The sequence below is a fragment of the Tachypleus tridentatus genome, chromosome 13 (genome assembly GCF_004210375.1).
Source record: "Tachypleus tridentatus isolate NWPU-2018 chromosome 13, ASM421037v1, whole genome shotgun sequence".
Taxonomy (NCBI): domain Eukaryota; kingdom Metazoa; phylum Arthropoda; class Merostomata; order Xiphosura; family Limulidae; genus Tachypleus; species Tachypleus tridentatus.
Window position 1 is genome coordinate 131,861,349 of NC_134837.1, and position 13,295 is coordinate 131,874,643.

The 13,295-nt window shown below is 31.3% G+C and overlaps 1 protein-coding gene across 3 annotated transcripts in view; it reads left to right on the top strand.

The window, feature by feature from the left end:
* The first annotated feature begins 1,035 nt into the window (after positions 1 to 1,035).
* Positions 1,036 to 13,295, top strand: part of LOC143236016 (uncharacterized) — a 30,058-nt gene continuing 17,798 nt past the window's right edge. Inside the window, exons 1-4 of one of the 3 annotated variants that reach the window (XM_076474208.1) lie at positions 1,036 to 1,370; positions 4,101 to 8,356; positions 10,068 to 10,108; positions 12,242 to 12,369. In XM_076474208.1, coding sequence (XP_076330323.1) covers positions 12,273 to 12,369 — 97 coding nt within the window. In that variant the 5' untranslated portion in view covers positions 1,036 to 1,370; positions 4,101 to 8,356; positions 10,068 to 10,108; positions 12,242 to 12,272. The remainder of the gene's footprint in view (positions 1,371 to 4,100; positions 8,357 to 10,067; positions 10,109 to 12,241; positions 12,370 to 13,295) is intronic. The other 2 variants (XM_076474207.1, XM_076474210.1) reach the window with 2 other exon arrangements.

Sequence of the window (13,295 nt, forward strand, 5' to 3'; positions counted from 1 at the left end):
ATACATCTATCTTTGCTTTGATCCATTACAATTATACTTTAATATTGTCCTAGTACTATTTAAGCCTAGAGAAATTATTTGTTTAAAAGTGAGTTGGCGACCTCTAGGCTAGCGTGTTGGGACTTTAATCCAAACGTTCATGGTTCGAGCCCTGTTATTATAAACACATACTCTTCACTACAGGAGGCCCGGCGTGGCCAAGCGTGTTAAGGCGTTCGACTCGTAATCTGAGAGGCGTGGGTTCGAATTCCGATCGCATGAAACATGCTCGCCCTTTCAGCCGTGGGGGCGTTATAATGTGACGGTCAATCCACTATTCGTTGGTAAAATAGTACCCCAAGAGTTGGCGGGGGGTGGTTATGACTAGCTGCCTTCCCTCTAGTCTTACACTGCTAAATTAGGGACGGCTAGCGCAGATAGCCCTAGAGTAGCTTTGCGCGAAATTCAAAACAAACATCAAAACATCACTACAGGATGGTGAATGCGCTATTAGAATAATAATCAAATTTCACTACTGGTTCAAATTCCGTAGTCTAAGTGTATTTTGTGGTATTGAAGACTAGCTGCCTTCATCTAGTCCAGTGGTTCTCAATTGGGGATGCATGTACCCCTGGAGGTACAAAATTACTTTCAGGAGATGCGACGCACCTTAAACAAAAGCTGATGGCATCACTGTGAAAATTAACTAGGGGTGCATTACTGGAAAAGATCAAGAATCACTGCTTTAATCTATCAGTTAAAAATTAAACGCATTTCTGCATAAGCAGACCTTATCATAGTTTTGCCCGAAAAGTCATCAAATCAATAATGATTACGAAATTATAAAAGTAGTTTAATTATGCAAATAAGAACTAGAATAATTTTAAAAGTAAGTTAGAATTAATGAAAATACTATATTGTAACAAATTTACTAATAATAATTAATTGTTCGACAGAAAGCTGTGTTCTGTAATTGTTAGAAATTCAGTGTATTGAATAATCAATTGTTTAACAGTTTCTTTGACTGTACCATTCTGAATTTTTTTGTAATTAGTTATATAATCTTGATTACTCAACATAATATTTTCTCTAATTATATTGCTGCAATAGTTACCAAACGCTTTATTTAATAGTCTCGATAATTTTTTTAAATTATAATGCGCTTGGTTATAGCATATTTCATTTTCAGACGCAATGCTTTTGTCGTAAGCAGAACCATAAGTTAGTGACTTCGTTGCTTGTACGTACGAATGATGAAAATGGCTGCTTTTGCTGGAGAAAAGAGGATGAATCTCGCTGCTTTACAAAGAGTTGATCGTTTGATTGACAAAATAATAGGCAATGCTACTCAGGTTGCATTGTATCGTTTTAATTCAGAAATGAGAAAATGGGTGAGTATTATAATAAGGCTTTTATATGAAAATTAGATATATAGTACATAATAATATAGCCAATAAATTGAATAAGATTGATAAACTTTCGGTTATTGTGATTCTTATAATATTCCTTGTAAATCCCTACTTAGTTTTACTTTAAGTACTCAGTTTCCTACATCAGTGTTCAATTTCAAACTTCATTTAATTTTAACTTTTAAATTTAGAGTAGCACTGCACTAACACTAATAGTAGCAATTACGTTTTCACAACCAGTACTAATACAGGTACTAGTACAGTGGCGAGTACACGATACTTGTCTTGAGTACTTGGTATTATTAATATGACGTAATTAAAATTTGTATTACTGGTACTTTACTACGTGTAACTGTTACTAGTATGTACCACCGCTATTAAATTGTTCGAAAATCGTAGTTAGACAGTTGATGTACAAATTTTTGTAGTAGTGGTTTTTTACTCCCCTTTTACTGTTGTTAATAGTAATGCTACTTCTGTCCTAATAGTAACACTATTATTACTAGCGGTAGTGACCTAATATATTGTTATTGAGTGTATTATTAGTTCATTATAACAGAGAAATAAGTTACTAACAATATATTATTGTTAGACTTGGGTATATACATTGAACGTCTTTCTTGTTAATCTACTTAATATGAATATTATAAACCTTTTTCTACATTGTAAGAAAAAACAAGACTATATAATTTAAGTTAATGTCTTTACCCTAATTATTATAAGTTGAGACATCAGCAGGATTTTTGCCTCATCAAAGATGTGTACAGACTCTCAGCTTTCTTTAACAAACATAAAACTAACCACCAAATACAGTCTAAATTTTATAAATATTTGCAAATTCTTTCTGGAAAATTACAGCTTTCATGCATGATTAGGTTTGATATTTTGCTACATGTTAAAATTGAGGAAAATGACATTTTAATTTTCAGACACCAGTAATGAAGCATGAGATAAGATGTATGATTATGAATAAATGAATTATCATTAATAAACCTCTTAATAATATCCTCCAAGATGCACATCTACCAATCAGAGACATAAAAATTTGAGGCCATCCTTTGTTTTAGGAAATCTGTTTCCTTCTGAAACTTACAAGCTACTCGCCCATCTACTGCAGATGAGATGACACGTAAATGAACAATTGGAAAAGGCAGATCAGGATTCAGTTAAGACAGTTTTATTTTCTAACAGGGTGGGTGGATTATTTATGGAATGAGTTACTGGCAGCGCTTGGGGAGTCCAGTATCTCGCTGGAGTTTAAGACGAGAATCAATGATTTTTCCAAAATAGTAAAGTGCATGTTTAAATTTTCATGTTTCCAAAGTATATGTGTGTATGTGTACAAGGATAGCTTAGAAATACCAAATGGTTCATTAATCAGTGGAGTGTCTCCAGAGGTCAATGCCTGGCCTTTTTTTATATATCATAAGTAAATAATTAAATAAATTGTTATGATGTGAACTTTTTTTTAAGCTGGTAAAATGTGATTATAATCAATTATATTTGTCAAGATAATAGTTTTGATCTCTCTGTATCTGCCATATACATTGCTGTTGGGGTTAAACTCTTGGTTAATTCTAATTGTATTGAGGATTATGAGGTAGTACTGAATGATTTGGATCAAGTTGGACAAATAATTGACAAATGACCCTTTAATTATTGTAAATGTAATTTTGGATTCTCATAATATGATATGGGTCATACATTTAATATAAATAGGAGTCCACTCAGTAGTGTGACTTAACTATTTTGCCAGTGTTAGATCAGACACTTGAGTTATTGCAGCAGTTCTTTTTGCTAGTTGTATAACTGATAGAATTGTTGACTTTCTCTCTGTTTATTACAGGTCAAAAGAGTTAAATTATCCTTCTTGATATTATTTAATCTCTTTTCAAAGGTTGTGTACAGACTTGGTCTCCTTATCTAAGTAAAGGTATTGAAATATTGGAAGGAGTTGAGGAGGTATAAAAATGTATTGGAATGAAATGTCTGTCATTTAGTGATAATTTACATTTCTTAATTTTTCTTGAGAAAAGGGCTAATAGTGATATTATTGAAGTTTAAAGATAATACAGGATATTGAGAGGATAAAAAATCTCGGATGTTTTTGTACTGTATCCTGTAGATAATAAGAGAATACAAGTTTAATCAATATTTGGTAAATTCAGGTTGGACTCCAGTAAAGACGTTTCTGTATTGTTTTTCTAACAGCATAATTAGCCTACATAATGTTGTTTTTCTAGTGTTAGAAAAGTACCTAACAAACATTGAAGAGGAGAGTTGATGGTTTCTTCAGAAAAGTGCAGAGAGAGTCATTAAGAACCAGTGTATCTTGTCTGTATATTTATCGTTAATGCATGTATTGTTGATTTGATTTTTACTTATTGTTAATATTTTTAATTTTTTTTATTTCATAATTTCTGATCCATACTGGAGGGATTTACACATTTTGATAAAATGACTTTTACACTCCAGATAAATATAAAAACAATATTTTTATATAAACCAGTGTTTTGCCTTTGTGGTTTCTTCAGGGTTAATATGAAACAGTTATTTTTTATATTTATCTGAGGTGTGTCATTTTTTCTTAACTTTTATCAAAATAATTTATTTTACTTTGACTTTTTTTTGTCCAAAAACATTTTTTTACTAATTTTCAAGTAGTATGTGCAGACTTATGATTATTTGTTTTGTTGTTGTTTTTTTGTATAGAACCAGCTGGGCCCACAAGATATGCATTTTTAGGGACCAATCCTATATTGTAAAATGTATTCTATTGTGGAGGGTATCAGGGAAACTGCTGAATTAAGTATTGAATGCCAAGTAAAATGTAAAGAAACTAAAGATATCAACATCTCTCAATTTATTCTGTTGTGAACTTGCATTTTATGAAAGAAAAGTCAAACCATTTCATTTTTTCAGACCATTTAAGTGGATATTATTTCACACATGATCTTTAATTTCTCTATGAAACATGGTGTAATAGCAACTTAGTTTCCTTTCAAGTACTGCCCTTTAATAATAAAAATAATGAAATAAAAATGTCTATGTATAACTCCCAGTGTATTCTATTTTTTGTTCCTTACTGGTTTCCATTCATAATCAAAATAAATAATGAAACAAAATCTTTGCATCAGTTATTGTAATTTATTCTTGTTCCCATATAACTCTTTACTATCTAATTGACACATTTGTGAATAAAATGTCAAACACTTTTAATACATAATACATTTTAAGACAAATCATACAGTTTGCATCACCATTTTGAAAAAGCTGTTAATCATGCATGAATTTTAATTTGTAATCAGCAAAATTCTCAAATTAGCAACATGTGGAAAACATGCAAATAGCTCTAAAATGGCTTAGGTGTTGATGAGTTAGTGTCCTTTACCAATAAAAATAAATTTCTTTTTTTGATCATCTACATTTTGTATACATTTCCACATTGTTGTTGAAAAAGTTAACATTTTCTTAAATGAAGAGAACTGAGTATTGATGATAAAAAAAAAGTAACAAAAAGAAAAGTAAACAAGACTTAGTATAAAAATTAAAAATATGAATGAAAATTCTTTACAGGGAAGAATGACAACTGGTTGCACTCTGATGAAGATAATGGTGTAACATATGGTGTATCAAGAAAAATATGTGAATCTGAAGGATATTTGTAGGCTGTTAGTGATAAAGAAAATATGGATCTGAAAATGCTATTAATGGTCTAGCATGAACAGCCCATGATTGTTTCATGCCAAATAGAAAATCTGTTGCTGTACCAATTAATAAACTCTTTGCTAATAGACCACCAATAGTTTCAGAATATCACCTCATGATTAGCCAGTCACAGTTGGGTATCTAGTCCTATTTGTCAGGCAACCATTTAACTTGAATTGGACCATAGTTCATAATTTATGGAAATATCATTATTTTGGAGGTTTTAATTTTTGCAGTAAACATTTGTCTTAAAGTATAAACCAAAAAATTCAGTATCTCAAAAGGCCAAAAATACCTAAAAAGCATCATAATTTTGAGTCATCGAAAGACTGGTACTCTTAATGGAAGTAATAGGTCTCATCTTTGAATTCTACAGCTATTTGCTTTTGCTTTTTTTTTATGTTATGCAATTTATGTTTCAGTAGCTGCATACATAATGCAAATGTTTAATCTTTACACATAAGGCATCTGGCAAATATAGTTGACTAATTAATAAATGGATTAATATATTTAACTGGATTGGTCTGGTCTCACCTGGCCATATCAGGTAAGACTGGACTTCAAGTTTAATGCATGGAACTTCTACTCTGCTTAAAGCACATCCTACCACATCATCCATAGGGCAACAGCATTTCTTTCAACAGGTGCATCATCTCGTCTTTAGTTCACAATTACTATATAGAGTGTTTCCCAGATGATCAGCACAGAGCATGCTAACCTTGTTATGTATCAATTTCACACATCACATGGTCCTGAACCATCTAGCCTTTAAACAAAGTGGGTTGCAGTCAGAACAACCAAACTGAAATTGATAATTACACCTCTAACATAATTCATGCCATCAAAGAAGCAATCCTTGGATATTTTTAGTTGCATTGAGGATGTTCATGTATTATAGAATGATTTGGATCAGTTGGTTATTGCAAATTAATGTACAGGGTATTCAGAAAGTCACTGTGCAGTTTTGTAATCATGCACATATACAAGTGCACAGTGACATTCTGAACACCCTGTATTTAGTCTATCATAATTTGGATCGCATGTTGAGTATAGATGGGAACTCATTCAACAGAGCAACTAAAGGAAATGATTTCATCATAGTGGTGGATAAAACACTAAAATCAAGGCAGTACGTTTTTGCTAGTAGTATAGCTATTAAAATTTAGAGTATGCTTATACCTATGTTGATTACTAGTCCGAAGATGTAACGATAAAAATCACTAGTTAACATATTTTGGAATAGCATGGGACCTATTGGTCTATCTAAGCTGTTCAGTTCTGTAAACTAAATTAAATAAACAAATTACTAAAGCTGGCCCTTATTATCCATTTACTTATCAAGTTTTTCTTAATCTCATTCAAATATACTGTCTCTACAACAAACTTTAACATCTCCATCAGATCACTAACTCTTCTCATTCCAAGAGATTTCATCATCTTGTATGTCAACTTCTTCATCCCAGGTACCATTTTAATCTTTTTTTGAACCCTTTCCAACAGTTCAATGTCTTAAGAAATCAAGACTATACACAGTATTCCAAATGTGGCCTAACCAGTGAACTATACAGTAAAATTATAACCTTTTTAGACTTGTATTCAGCATTTCTGGAAATAAAACCTAAAATTATATTTGTCCTACAACTAGCAACAGTGCATTCCTTAGATTCCTTTTTTTCATAACAATGTTAAGGTTATTTCTATCCAAATTATACTTATTCAAATTGTGCTAAACCACAATGTGTGGACCCCCATTACTGCTGGCTGTAATTTGTCAAGCATATTCAAGTTGGGTGAGTAAGGAATGCCTATAAGGACCATATATTTTATTGGCTGTATATGTATGCTGGTTTAGATGTGTTTCCAGTTAAGGTTGCATTACTTGTCAGGTATAATGGTTGAACTGTAGTTTGTAGAAGTTGTAATAATGAAAGAATTTGAAACGATCAAATGTAAGAAAATTCTGTATGTGTAGTTTCTAGTGTGTGATTTGATAGATGTTCCCACTTTTATCCCTTGTAAGTGGGGGGAAAAGCTACATAATATAGCCCTTAATTCACACCTAATTCAAACTTAATCCTCTCTTATTTTAACCATTGCATTGAAACATGTTTTTTATTATAAAAGTATGTACATGTTTGAAAACTTAATGCTGTAACTCTAATATTAAAGTTAGTTTTGGTTTCACCACATGATAAATATAGAGGAAGATTACTTAATTATATAACAGTCTTGAATACTTGCATAAGGTCCAACAAAATTATAACTTTTCTTCACTCCAGTCCAAAACTCTTAGAACATTCTATCATAGAAATGTAACACAATTCAGGTATTTGAAATTATTAGAGATTTGAACAGGTAGATTGTGAATTTTAAAAGTTCAGTATTGAAAAGATCAGTTGAACATAATATAAATTATGGATATATGCAATTTGCAAGTCAGAATATTTATCAGGGCAACAACCAGTGCTGAAAAAGTGGGAAGGTGAACTCTTTTCCAAATAAATTTTTGTCACATAAAGGCCACCCTTTTCACAGGAAAAAAATAATGCTAATTAATTAACATTTCATAATTATAAAATTTTACTTTGAGTATAAAATATAAAGTGGGTCCCTTTTAAGCAGAGCCTCAGCTTAGAAGTTTTGGGGGCTGTCTCTACAGAACTGAGGCTACGTGCATGCCAGTTTTTTAAATAATGATATATAGAGCAATTAAAAAACTAATTGGGGTCATTTCTTTTACTAAATTTAGTTGCTTTCCTGTTGATGTATTGTTTGTTTGCAGTGTTAGCTTTCCTAATGGAGGTTCCCCAATTTTTGAGATAAATAGAGGAGACAGTTGCCTCCTCTACCTCAACCTAGCTATGGCCCTGTTTGTTTTTTATTTTAGTTCCAAACTTTTCTTAGTATTTCAATTTACTTGAGAAATTACAACTTCATGTAACTTAGAAGCTAGGGAGGGGTTAACTTTCCTGTTACGGAAGAGTAAGAGTTCTAAATTTATGATAAACTCATAATTATTATTATTATTCACTCATTTAGGCTTTTTTACTGTGATGTTAATGTTATAGGAGTTCTAAATTTATGATAAACTCTCATTATTATTATTATAGTAGTAGTAGTAGTAGTCACTCATTTAGGCTCTTTACTGTGTTGTTAATGTTACATGAAAAGTTTTTGTATAAATTTTAGGATACTGCATGTGCAAGTGTATTAAGCTGTGCCAGACCCAGAATGTGTGAAAAAAATGGTAAAACTAAAATGTAATTTCTAAAATTTGAATCTTGAACTGTTCTTGTTTTGATTAAATGTATTATAATGAAAATAATAGTTTTGTATTTTAACATTACAATAAAAATAAACTTTTAATAGTTGTTTATAAATATTATTATAAATTTGGAACAATGAGGAGTTTGGGATCCACCTACTGAATATTCTGACCCTTAGACTTCCTTAATAGAAAACTACACAACATAGTACTTTGAGTGGCAACAAAGGGGCTCATTAGCACTACAATTCCCATGTGCCTATATCTCACCCTGACTTACCAGATATTCTTCGAGTCCTCTCTTCAATTTTCCTGCTATTTTTGCATATCCCATGCTTTAAAGCAATCTTTTCCATCCTGTTCAACAAATTGCATAACTTTTGACCAACTTTTACCCTATTAAACATTAAAAGAGATGTATCAAGCTTATCTACTCTCTTTATAATTTTCAATACTTCTGTCAGATAACCTCTGACCCTTTTTTATATCAGAAAAATAATTTTAAGGATTTAATCTGTTTTCACATGAAAGCTTTTTCATCTAAGGAATCATCCCTTTTGTTCTCCTCTAAGCCTTTTTGAACAATTAACTTTTATTGTTTTAAAAAAGGGATAAAGGCTGAACATAATATTCCAAATGAGAGGTGTATGAAGAAACGTTAACCTTAGGCTCGTATTCATTGTTCCTGTATATATAAATAAAACTATCAGAAAGACTTAGAAACTAATCAACCAAAACAACAAGCATCTTTTAATCCATAACACTATTGAATTGATTTTTTTTCAGAATGATAATTAAAGTTTAAGGTGAGGTGGCCCACATGCATTACTTTGCACCTAACAAAACAGTCATATTTACCAAATGATCCAAATTCCTTGCTGAAACAAGATCCTCCTCCTTTCAATCAACTATATCTTAAAGTTGAATATCATCAGCAAACTAGTCAAGTTTGCTGAACATTTACCAGTACAGAGCCCTGAGGTATCCCACTTGTAATTCTAGTTTGAGTGAACTCCATTTATTACAATGCTTTGCATCCTCTCCTCTTACTGACCCTTGATACACAGTTAACTTATCGCCTACATATACCCACAGTGGTAATTGTAGTTTATATGGCACTGTACCAAGTTCTTCTGAAAATTCGGATACGCCAAATCAACACCTTTTCATCATCAACATAAGCAGCGATGAAGAACAAAATTATCACAATACCTATGACAGATTATTTTTTCATATCCCACAAATAATCACCAGTCCGTCTGCTACACTTCTGTAACTTGCAGCTTTTGCCATCCTAGATGCACATTTGTACAGATTTATTAACCTAATGTAGAGATAAAACAGCCTTAGTTGGAGGTGTCTGACATTTAGAAATTTTAAATTTGTGACCCCTTGTCCAATTGTCCATTCATTGTAGACATCTGATATATCAGTATTATCATTCCCTCAGTAATCTTGAATAGTTCATGTAAGTCACTTCTAAATCTTCTGTTTCCAAGAGATGTATAAATTTCAACATATCTTCCAATGACAACAAACCAATCCAAGAATCTTCCAAGCAGCCATTCTCAAGATCATGTTCAATAGTTCAGTGTTTAAGATACAAAAAGTACTTGCAGTTCTGCAAATAAACCCTAACCAGTTACTTGTACAAGAATATCATGGTCTCTTTTGTTCTTAATGTCTTTTTTTTGTATTTGATTTAGGAGAGAACTGAAACAGAAGGTGCTTTGTTTGTTTATATCAGGTAAGCAAATGTATAATGAAAGTCAGACCTACATGTGTATCGTTATCCAAAAAAAATTTCAGTTTATACCAGCAGTACTAAATTACTGATGAACTGTTAGTTTTCAAATAAAGCAATTATGCAAATGTCAACTGCCTCTTACTGTTCTTAGTAATGTTTAATGTTTTTTTTTTCATTTGTTAGTAAGTGATATAACTGTTATTTAATAAACAGCTTGAACATACCCTAAGAACTTACAAAAAAAAATGTATGTACTGTTTAACCTAACATTGTTGTCTTATTATTATTTTAAGAACATTTGATGTAATTAAACCTGTATAAGCCTAGTATTGTCAGTTATACCTTAGAATTTGTTTAAATTAAAATATTGAGTACAGTTAACATGAATGTGCTGTATTAAACTCTACCTCCATTCATTATTTCATTCCTCATAAAAAGTATTACATTGAAACACTAACTCCACACCTGATGAAAACTGCTTTATTTAAATACTTACCCTGCATCTTGTGAAAACTCTTAGGTGGTATTTCTTCACAAAACTAAAACATAAATCTTTAAGACACAGTTTTCATAATTACTGTGAGTCGCAGCTTTTACTTCTTAGTGAAGCATTCTGTTTGCCTGCTCAGTACTGATCATCAACTCATTGTAGCAGTTTTTGGAGAATAGTATTTTAAATATAAGTATTATGTAAGGATGTTAAGATGTTGGATTAATCACGAATATTAAGCCTTTTAAAGTCTGGGGAATGTTATATAGCTATCTTCTTTTTCTTTTTTTATAGTTTTTCACTTGGAAGATATTGCCACAACATAATTTAAAAAAGGTTACTTATACATGTAATGGATTTGGTTTCCAGTATATATTTTTTGTTCTTTACCAGATAGACAATTTTTACTGGACTGTTTTGAATGGTTAAGCAGTCAAATAATTTTTCCTATCTGTGAATCCTTTGCATCTATAGACTTGTACATTAAGTTTTCTTCATTTTTATGAGTACTGTATTTTAAGATAGCTTTACCAGTACTAACCATATTTTATCTTTAAATAAATTACACTTTATAAAGAGCCATCTCAAAACCTGAACTACAGGGTGGCCCGTAGATGGGTTTCTCTACCCATCCTTATATCTTATGTATCCAGTGTATCTGTGTGCTGTCCCTCATTCTCGCTGCATGATATTATGTGACGCCATGTTCTGTGAGACATTTTTAAGTGTAAATGGGCTTACATCGGCCATATTTCTCTGAAAAAAAAGAAAAATTTATAATACATGCATAATTGAATATAACAATAACATATGGATTGGTAGGGACTTATGGGCCACCCTGTATTATACATGCTCTCTCTTGTGTATTTTTATAGTTATTGAAACATTTATCATATTGCAGGCTTTTAGAGTAATAGATTTGTTCTATCTTTGGATTTTGTTATACTGTTATGTTGCAAACACTGTGTGGATGATTTACCTTTGGAGAAAGATTAGCTTTTGTTTGGTTTTTAGCCAATACATAGCAGCTCATAGAATTGATCATAGGGTAAGTATAAGCTTTTAGCTTGTACTTCCACTGCTGTTTGGCCAATTTGAGATCCAGTTACAGTTTTTGGACATCAAATCCTTTCATTTCATATATATTTTGCCTAAAAGAATATCAATTTGTGAGTAGGCTGTTAGACAATCTGATGATTAATAAACTTGAATCAAGTGTTTGTGTGCCCCACACTTGGTGATGCCCAAAAATATAACTAATAAACATGGGGAAAAAAGCTCTCAAGGATAAATTTACTTTAATCCTGCCTAAAAGAATTTCAAGTGCTGCAGCTATTGATGATTCCCACTTGTTAAGTTTAGGATTAATGGTGATAATAAAAGTTACTGTAATAAGATTTTCCCTTGCTTTCACTTATGGGTTATTAGAATAAAAGGACACATCTTTGAAATTTAATAATGTTCTTTGTGAAAATGTAATAATAGGAGTTTATCATAAAGCTGTATTTATTATCAAAATATATTTGTGCATTTTAAAAAGTTGAAGGTGTCTCTGAATCTCGTATATGTAATTTTAATGCTAACTTCACAACTTGTTTGGTTTTAAAAGATATATCTGATTTTTGTACTCTCTTTTGCCTCAGGTCACAACCACCAAAGCATGGGTTTGTCATCATGAATAGGCTGAACACCACCAATTTGGTAGAACCAATAACAACAGAAATGGAATTTCAACTTCAAAATCCTTTCCTTCTGTATCATAACACAAGAGGTATGACTTTGTACCATGCTGTGTGTACTTCAGAATGAATAATGGCATTTGTTTGGTTGATTCTTCCATAATATCACACTAGATGTCAGTATTTGATTTTAATTCTTTTTGAGTAGACTTATCCTCTTACAAATAAGAATTGGTCATATGTGTCCTTGTTTATCTTTTAGTAATAAAGTAATCTTTCAAACAATCCAAATATTCTAAGTAGTAATTATAAAAAAGAAGGTTATTAACCTTAATTGTGTCTGTCAAAAGTAAAATATAAAATACACTAATCTTCTATGGTACATTATTTACCATAAATTTAAAAGTAAATTCAAAGTAATGTAGTATATTGACCTTTCAGTCATGTGTGGCCAACAGTACAAAAGCTACAATGATGCAGTACACATTCTTTCATGTTACCATATCCAGTAATATAAAACTGACCTTAAGGTTTTGCGAAGAGACTTATCTTGGCTGTGTTTGAGTGGACTATCATTTGTTAAAATACAATCACATTTCAATTGCTATAAATTGCATACTTACATACATTATTACTATTTACAATTAAGATCTTATAAACTTATTTCTCTTTAAACATAAAACAGTAAATAAAGAAATAAACAATTCTCTTCTAGTTATGACCTTTGTACACAGTTGCTGCTTGTCATAGCTTACTAAGCCTTAAGAACTTTTGTGACTGGAGGATGTAAATCAAATAGGTTTTATATATACATTTGAAAAACACAAAATCATAAATTACTTCACTGATACCATAAGATTTCATTCTCATTTATCAAGTTTAATAACCAAGCTGTATTTGCATTTTAAAATGAAACTTTGAACAGACTGGAGATTCAACTTACCAGCATGAAGGTTTGTCTAAACAGGATGCCATTACATTTGAAAATGACTGAGAAAATCACTAAGGGGGCATTCTG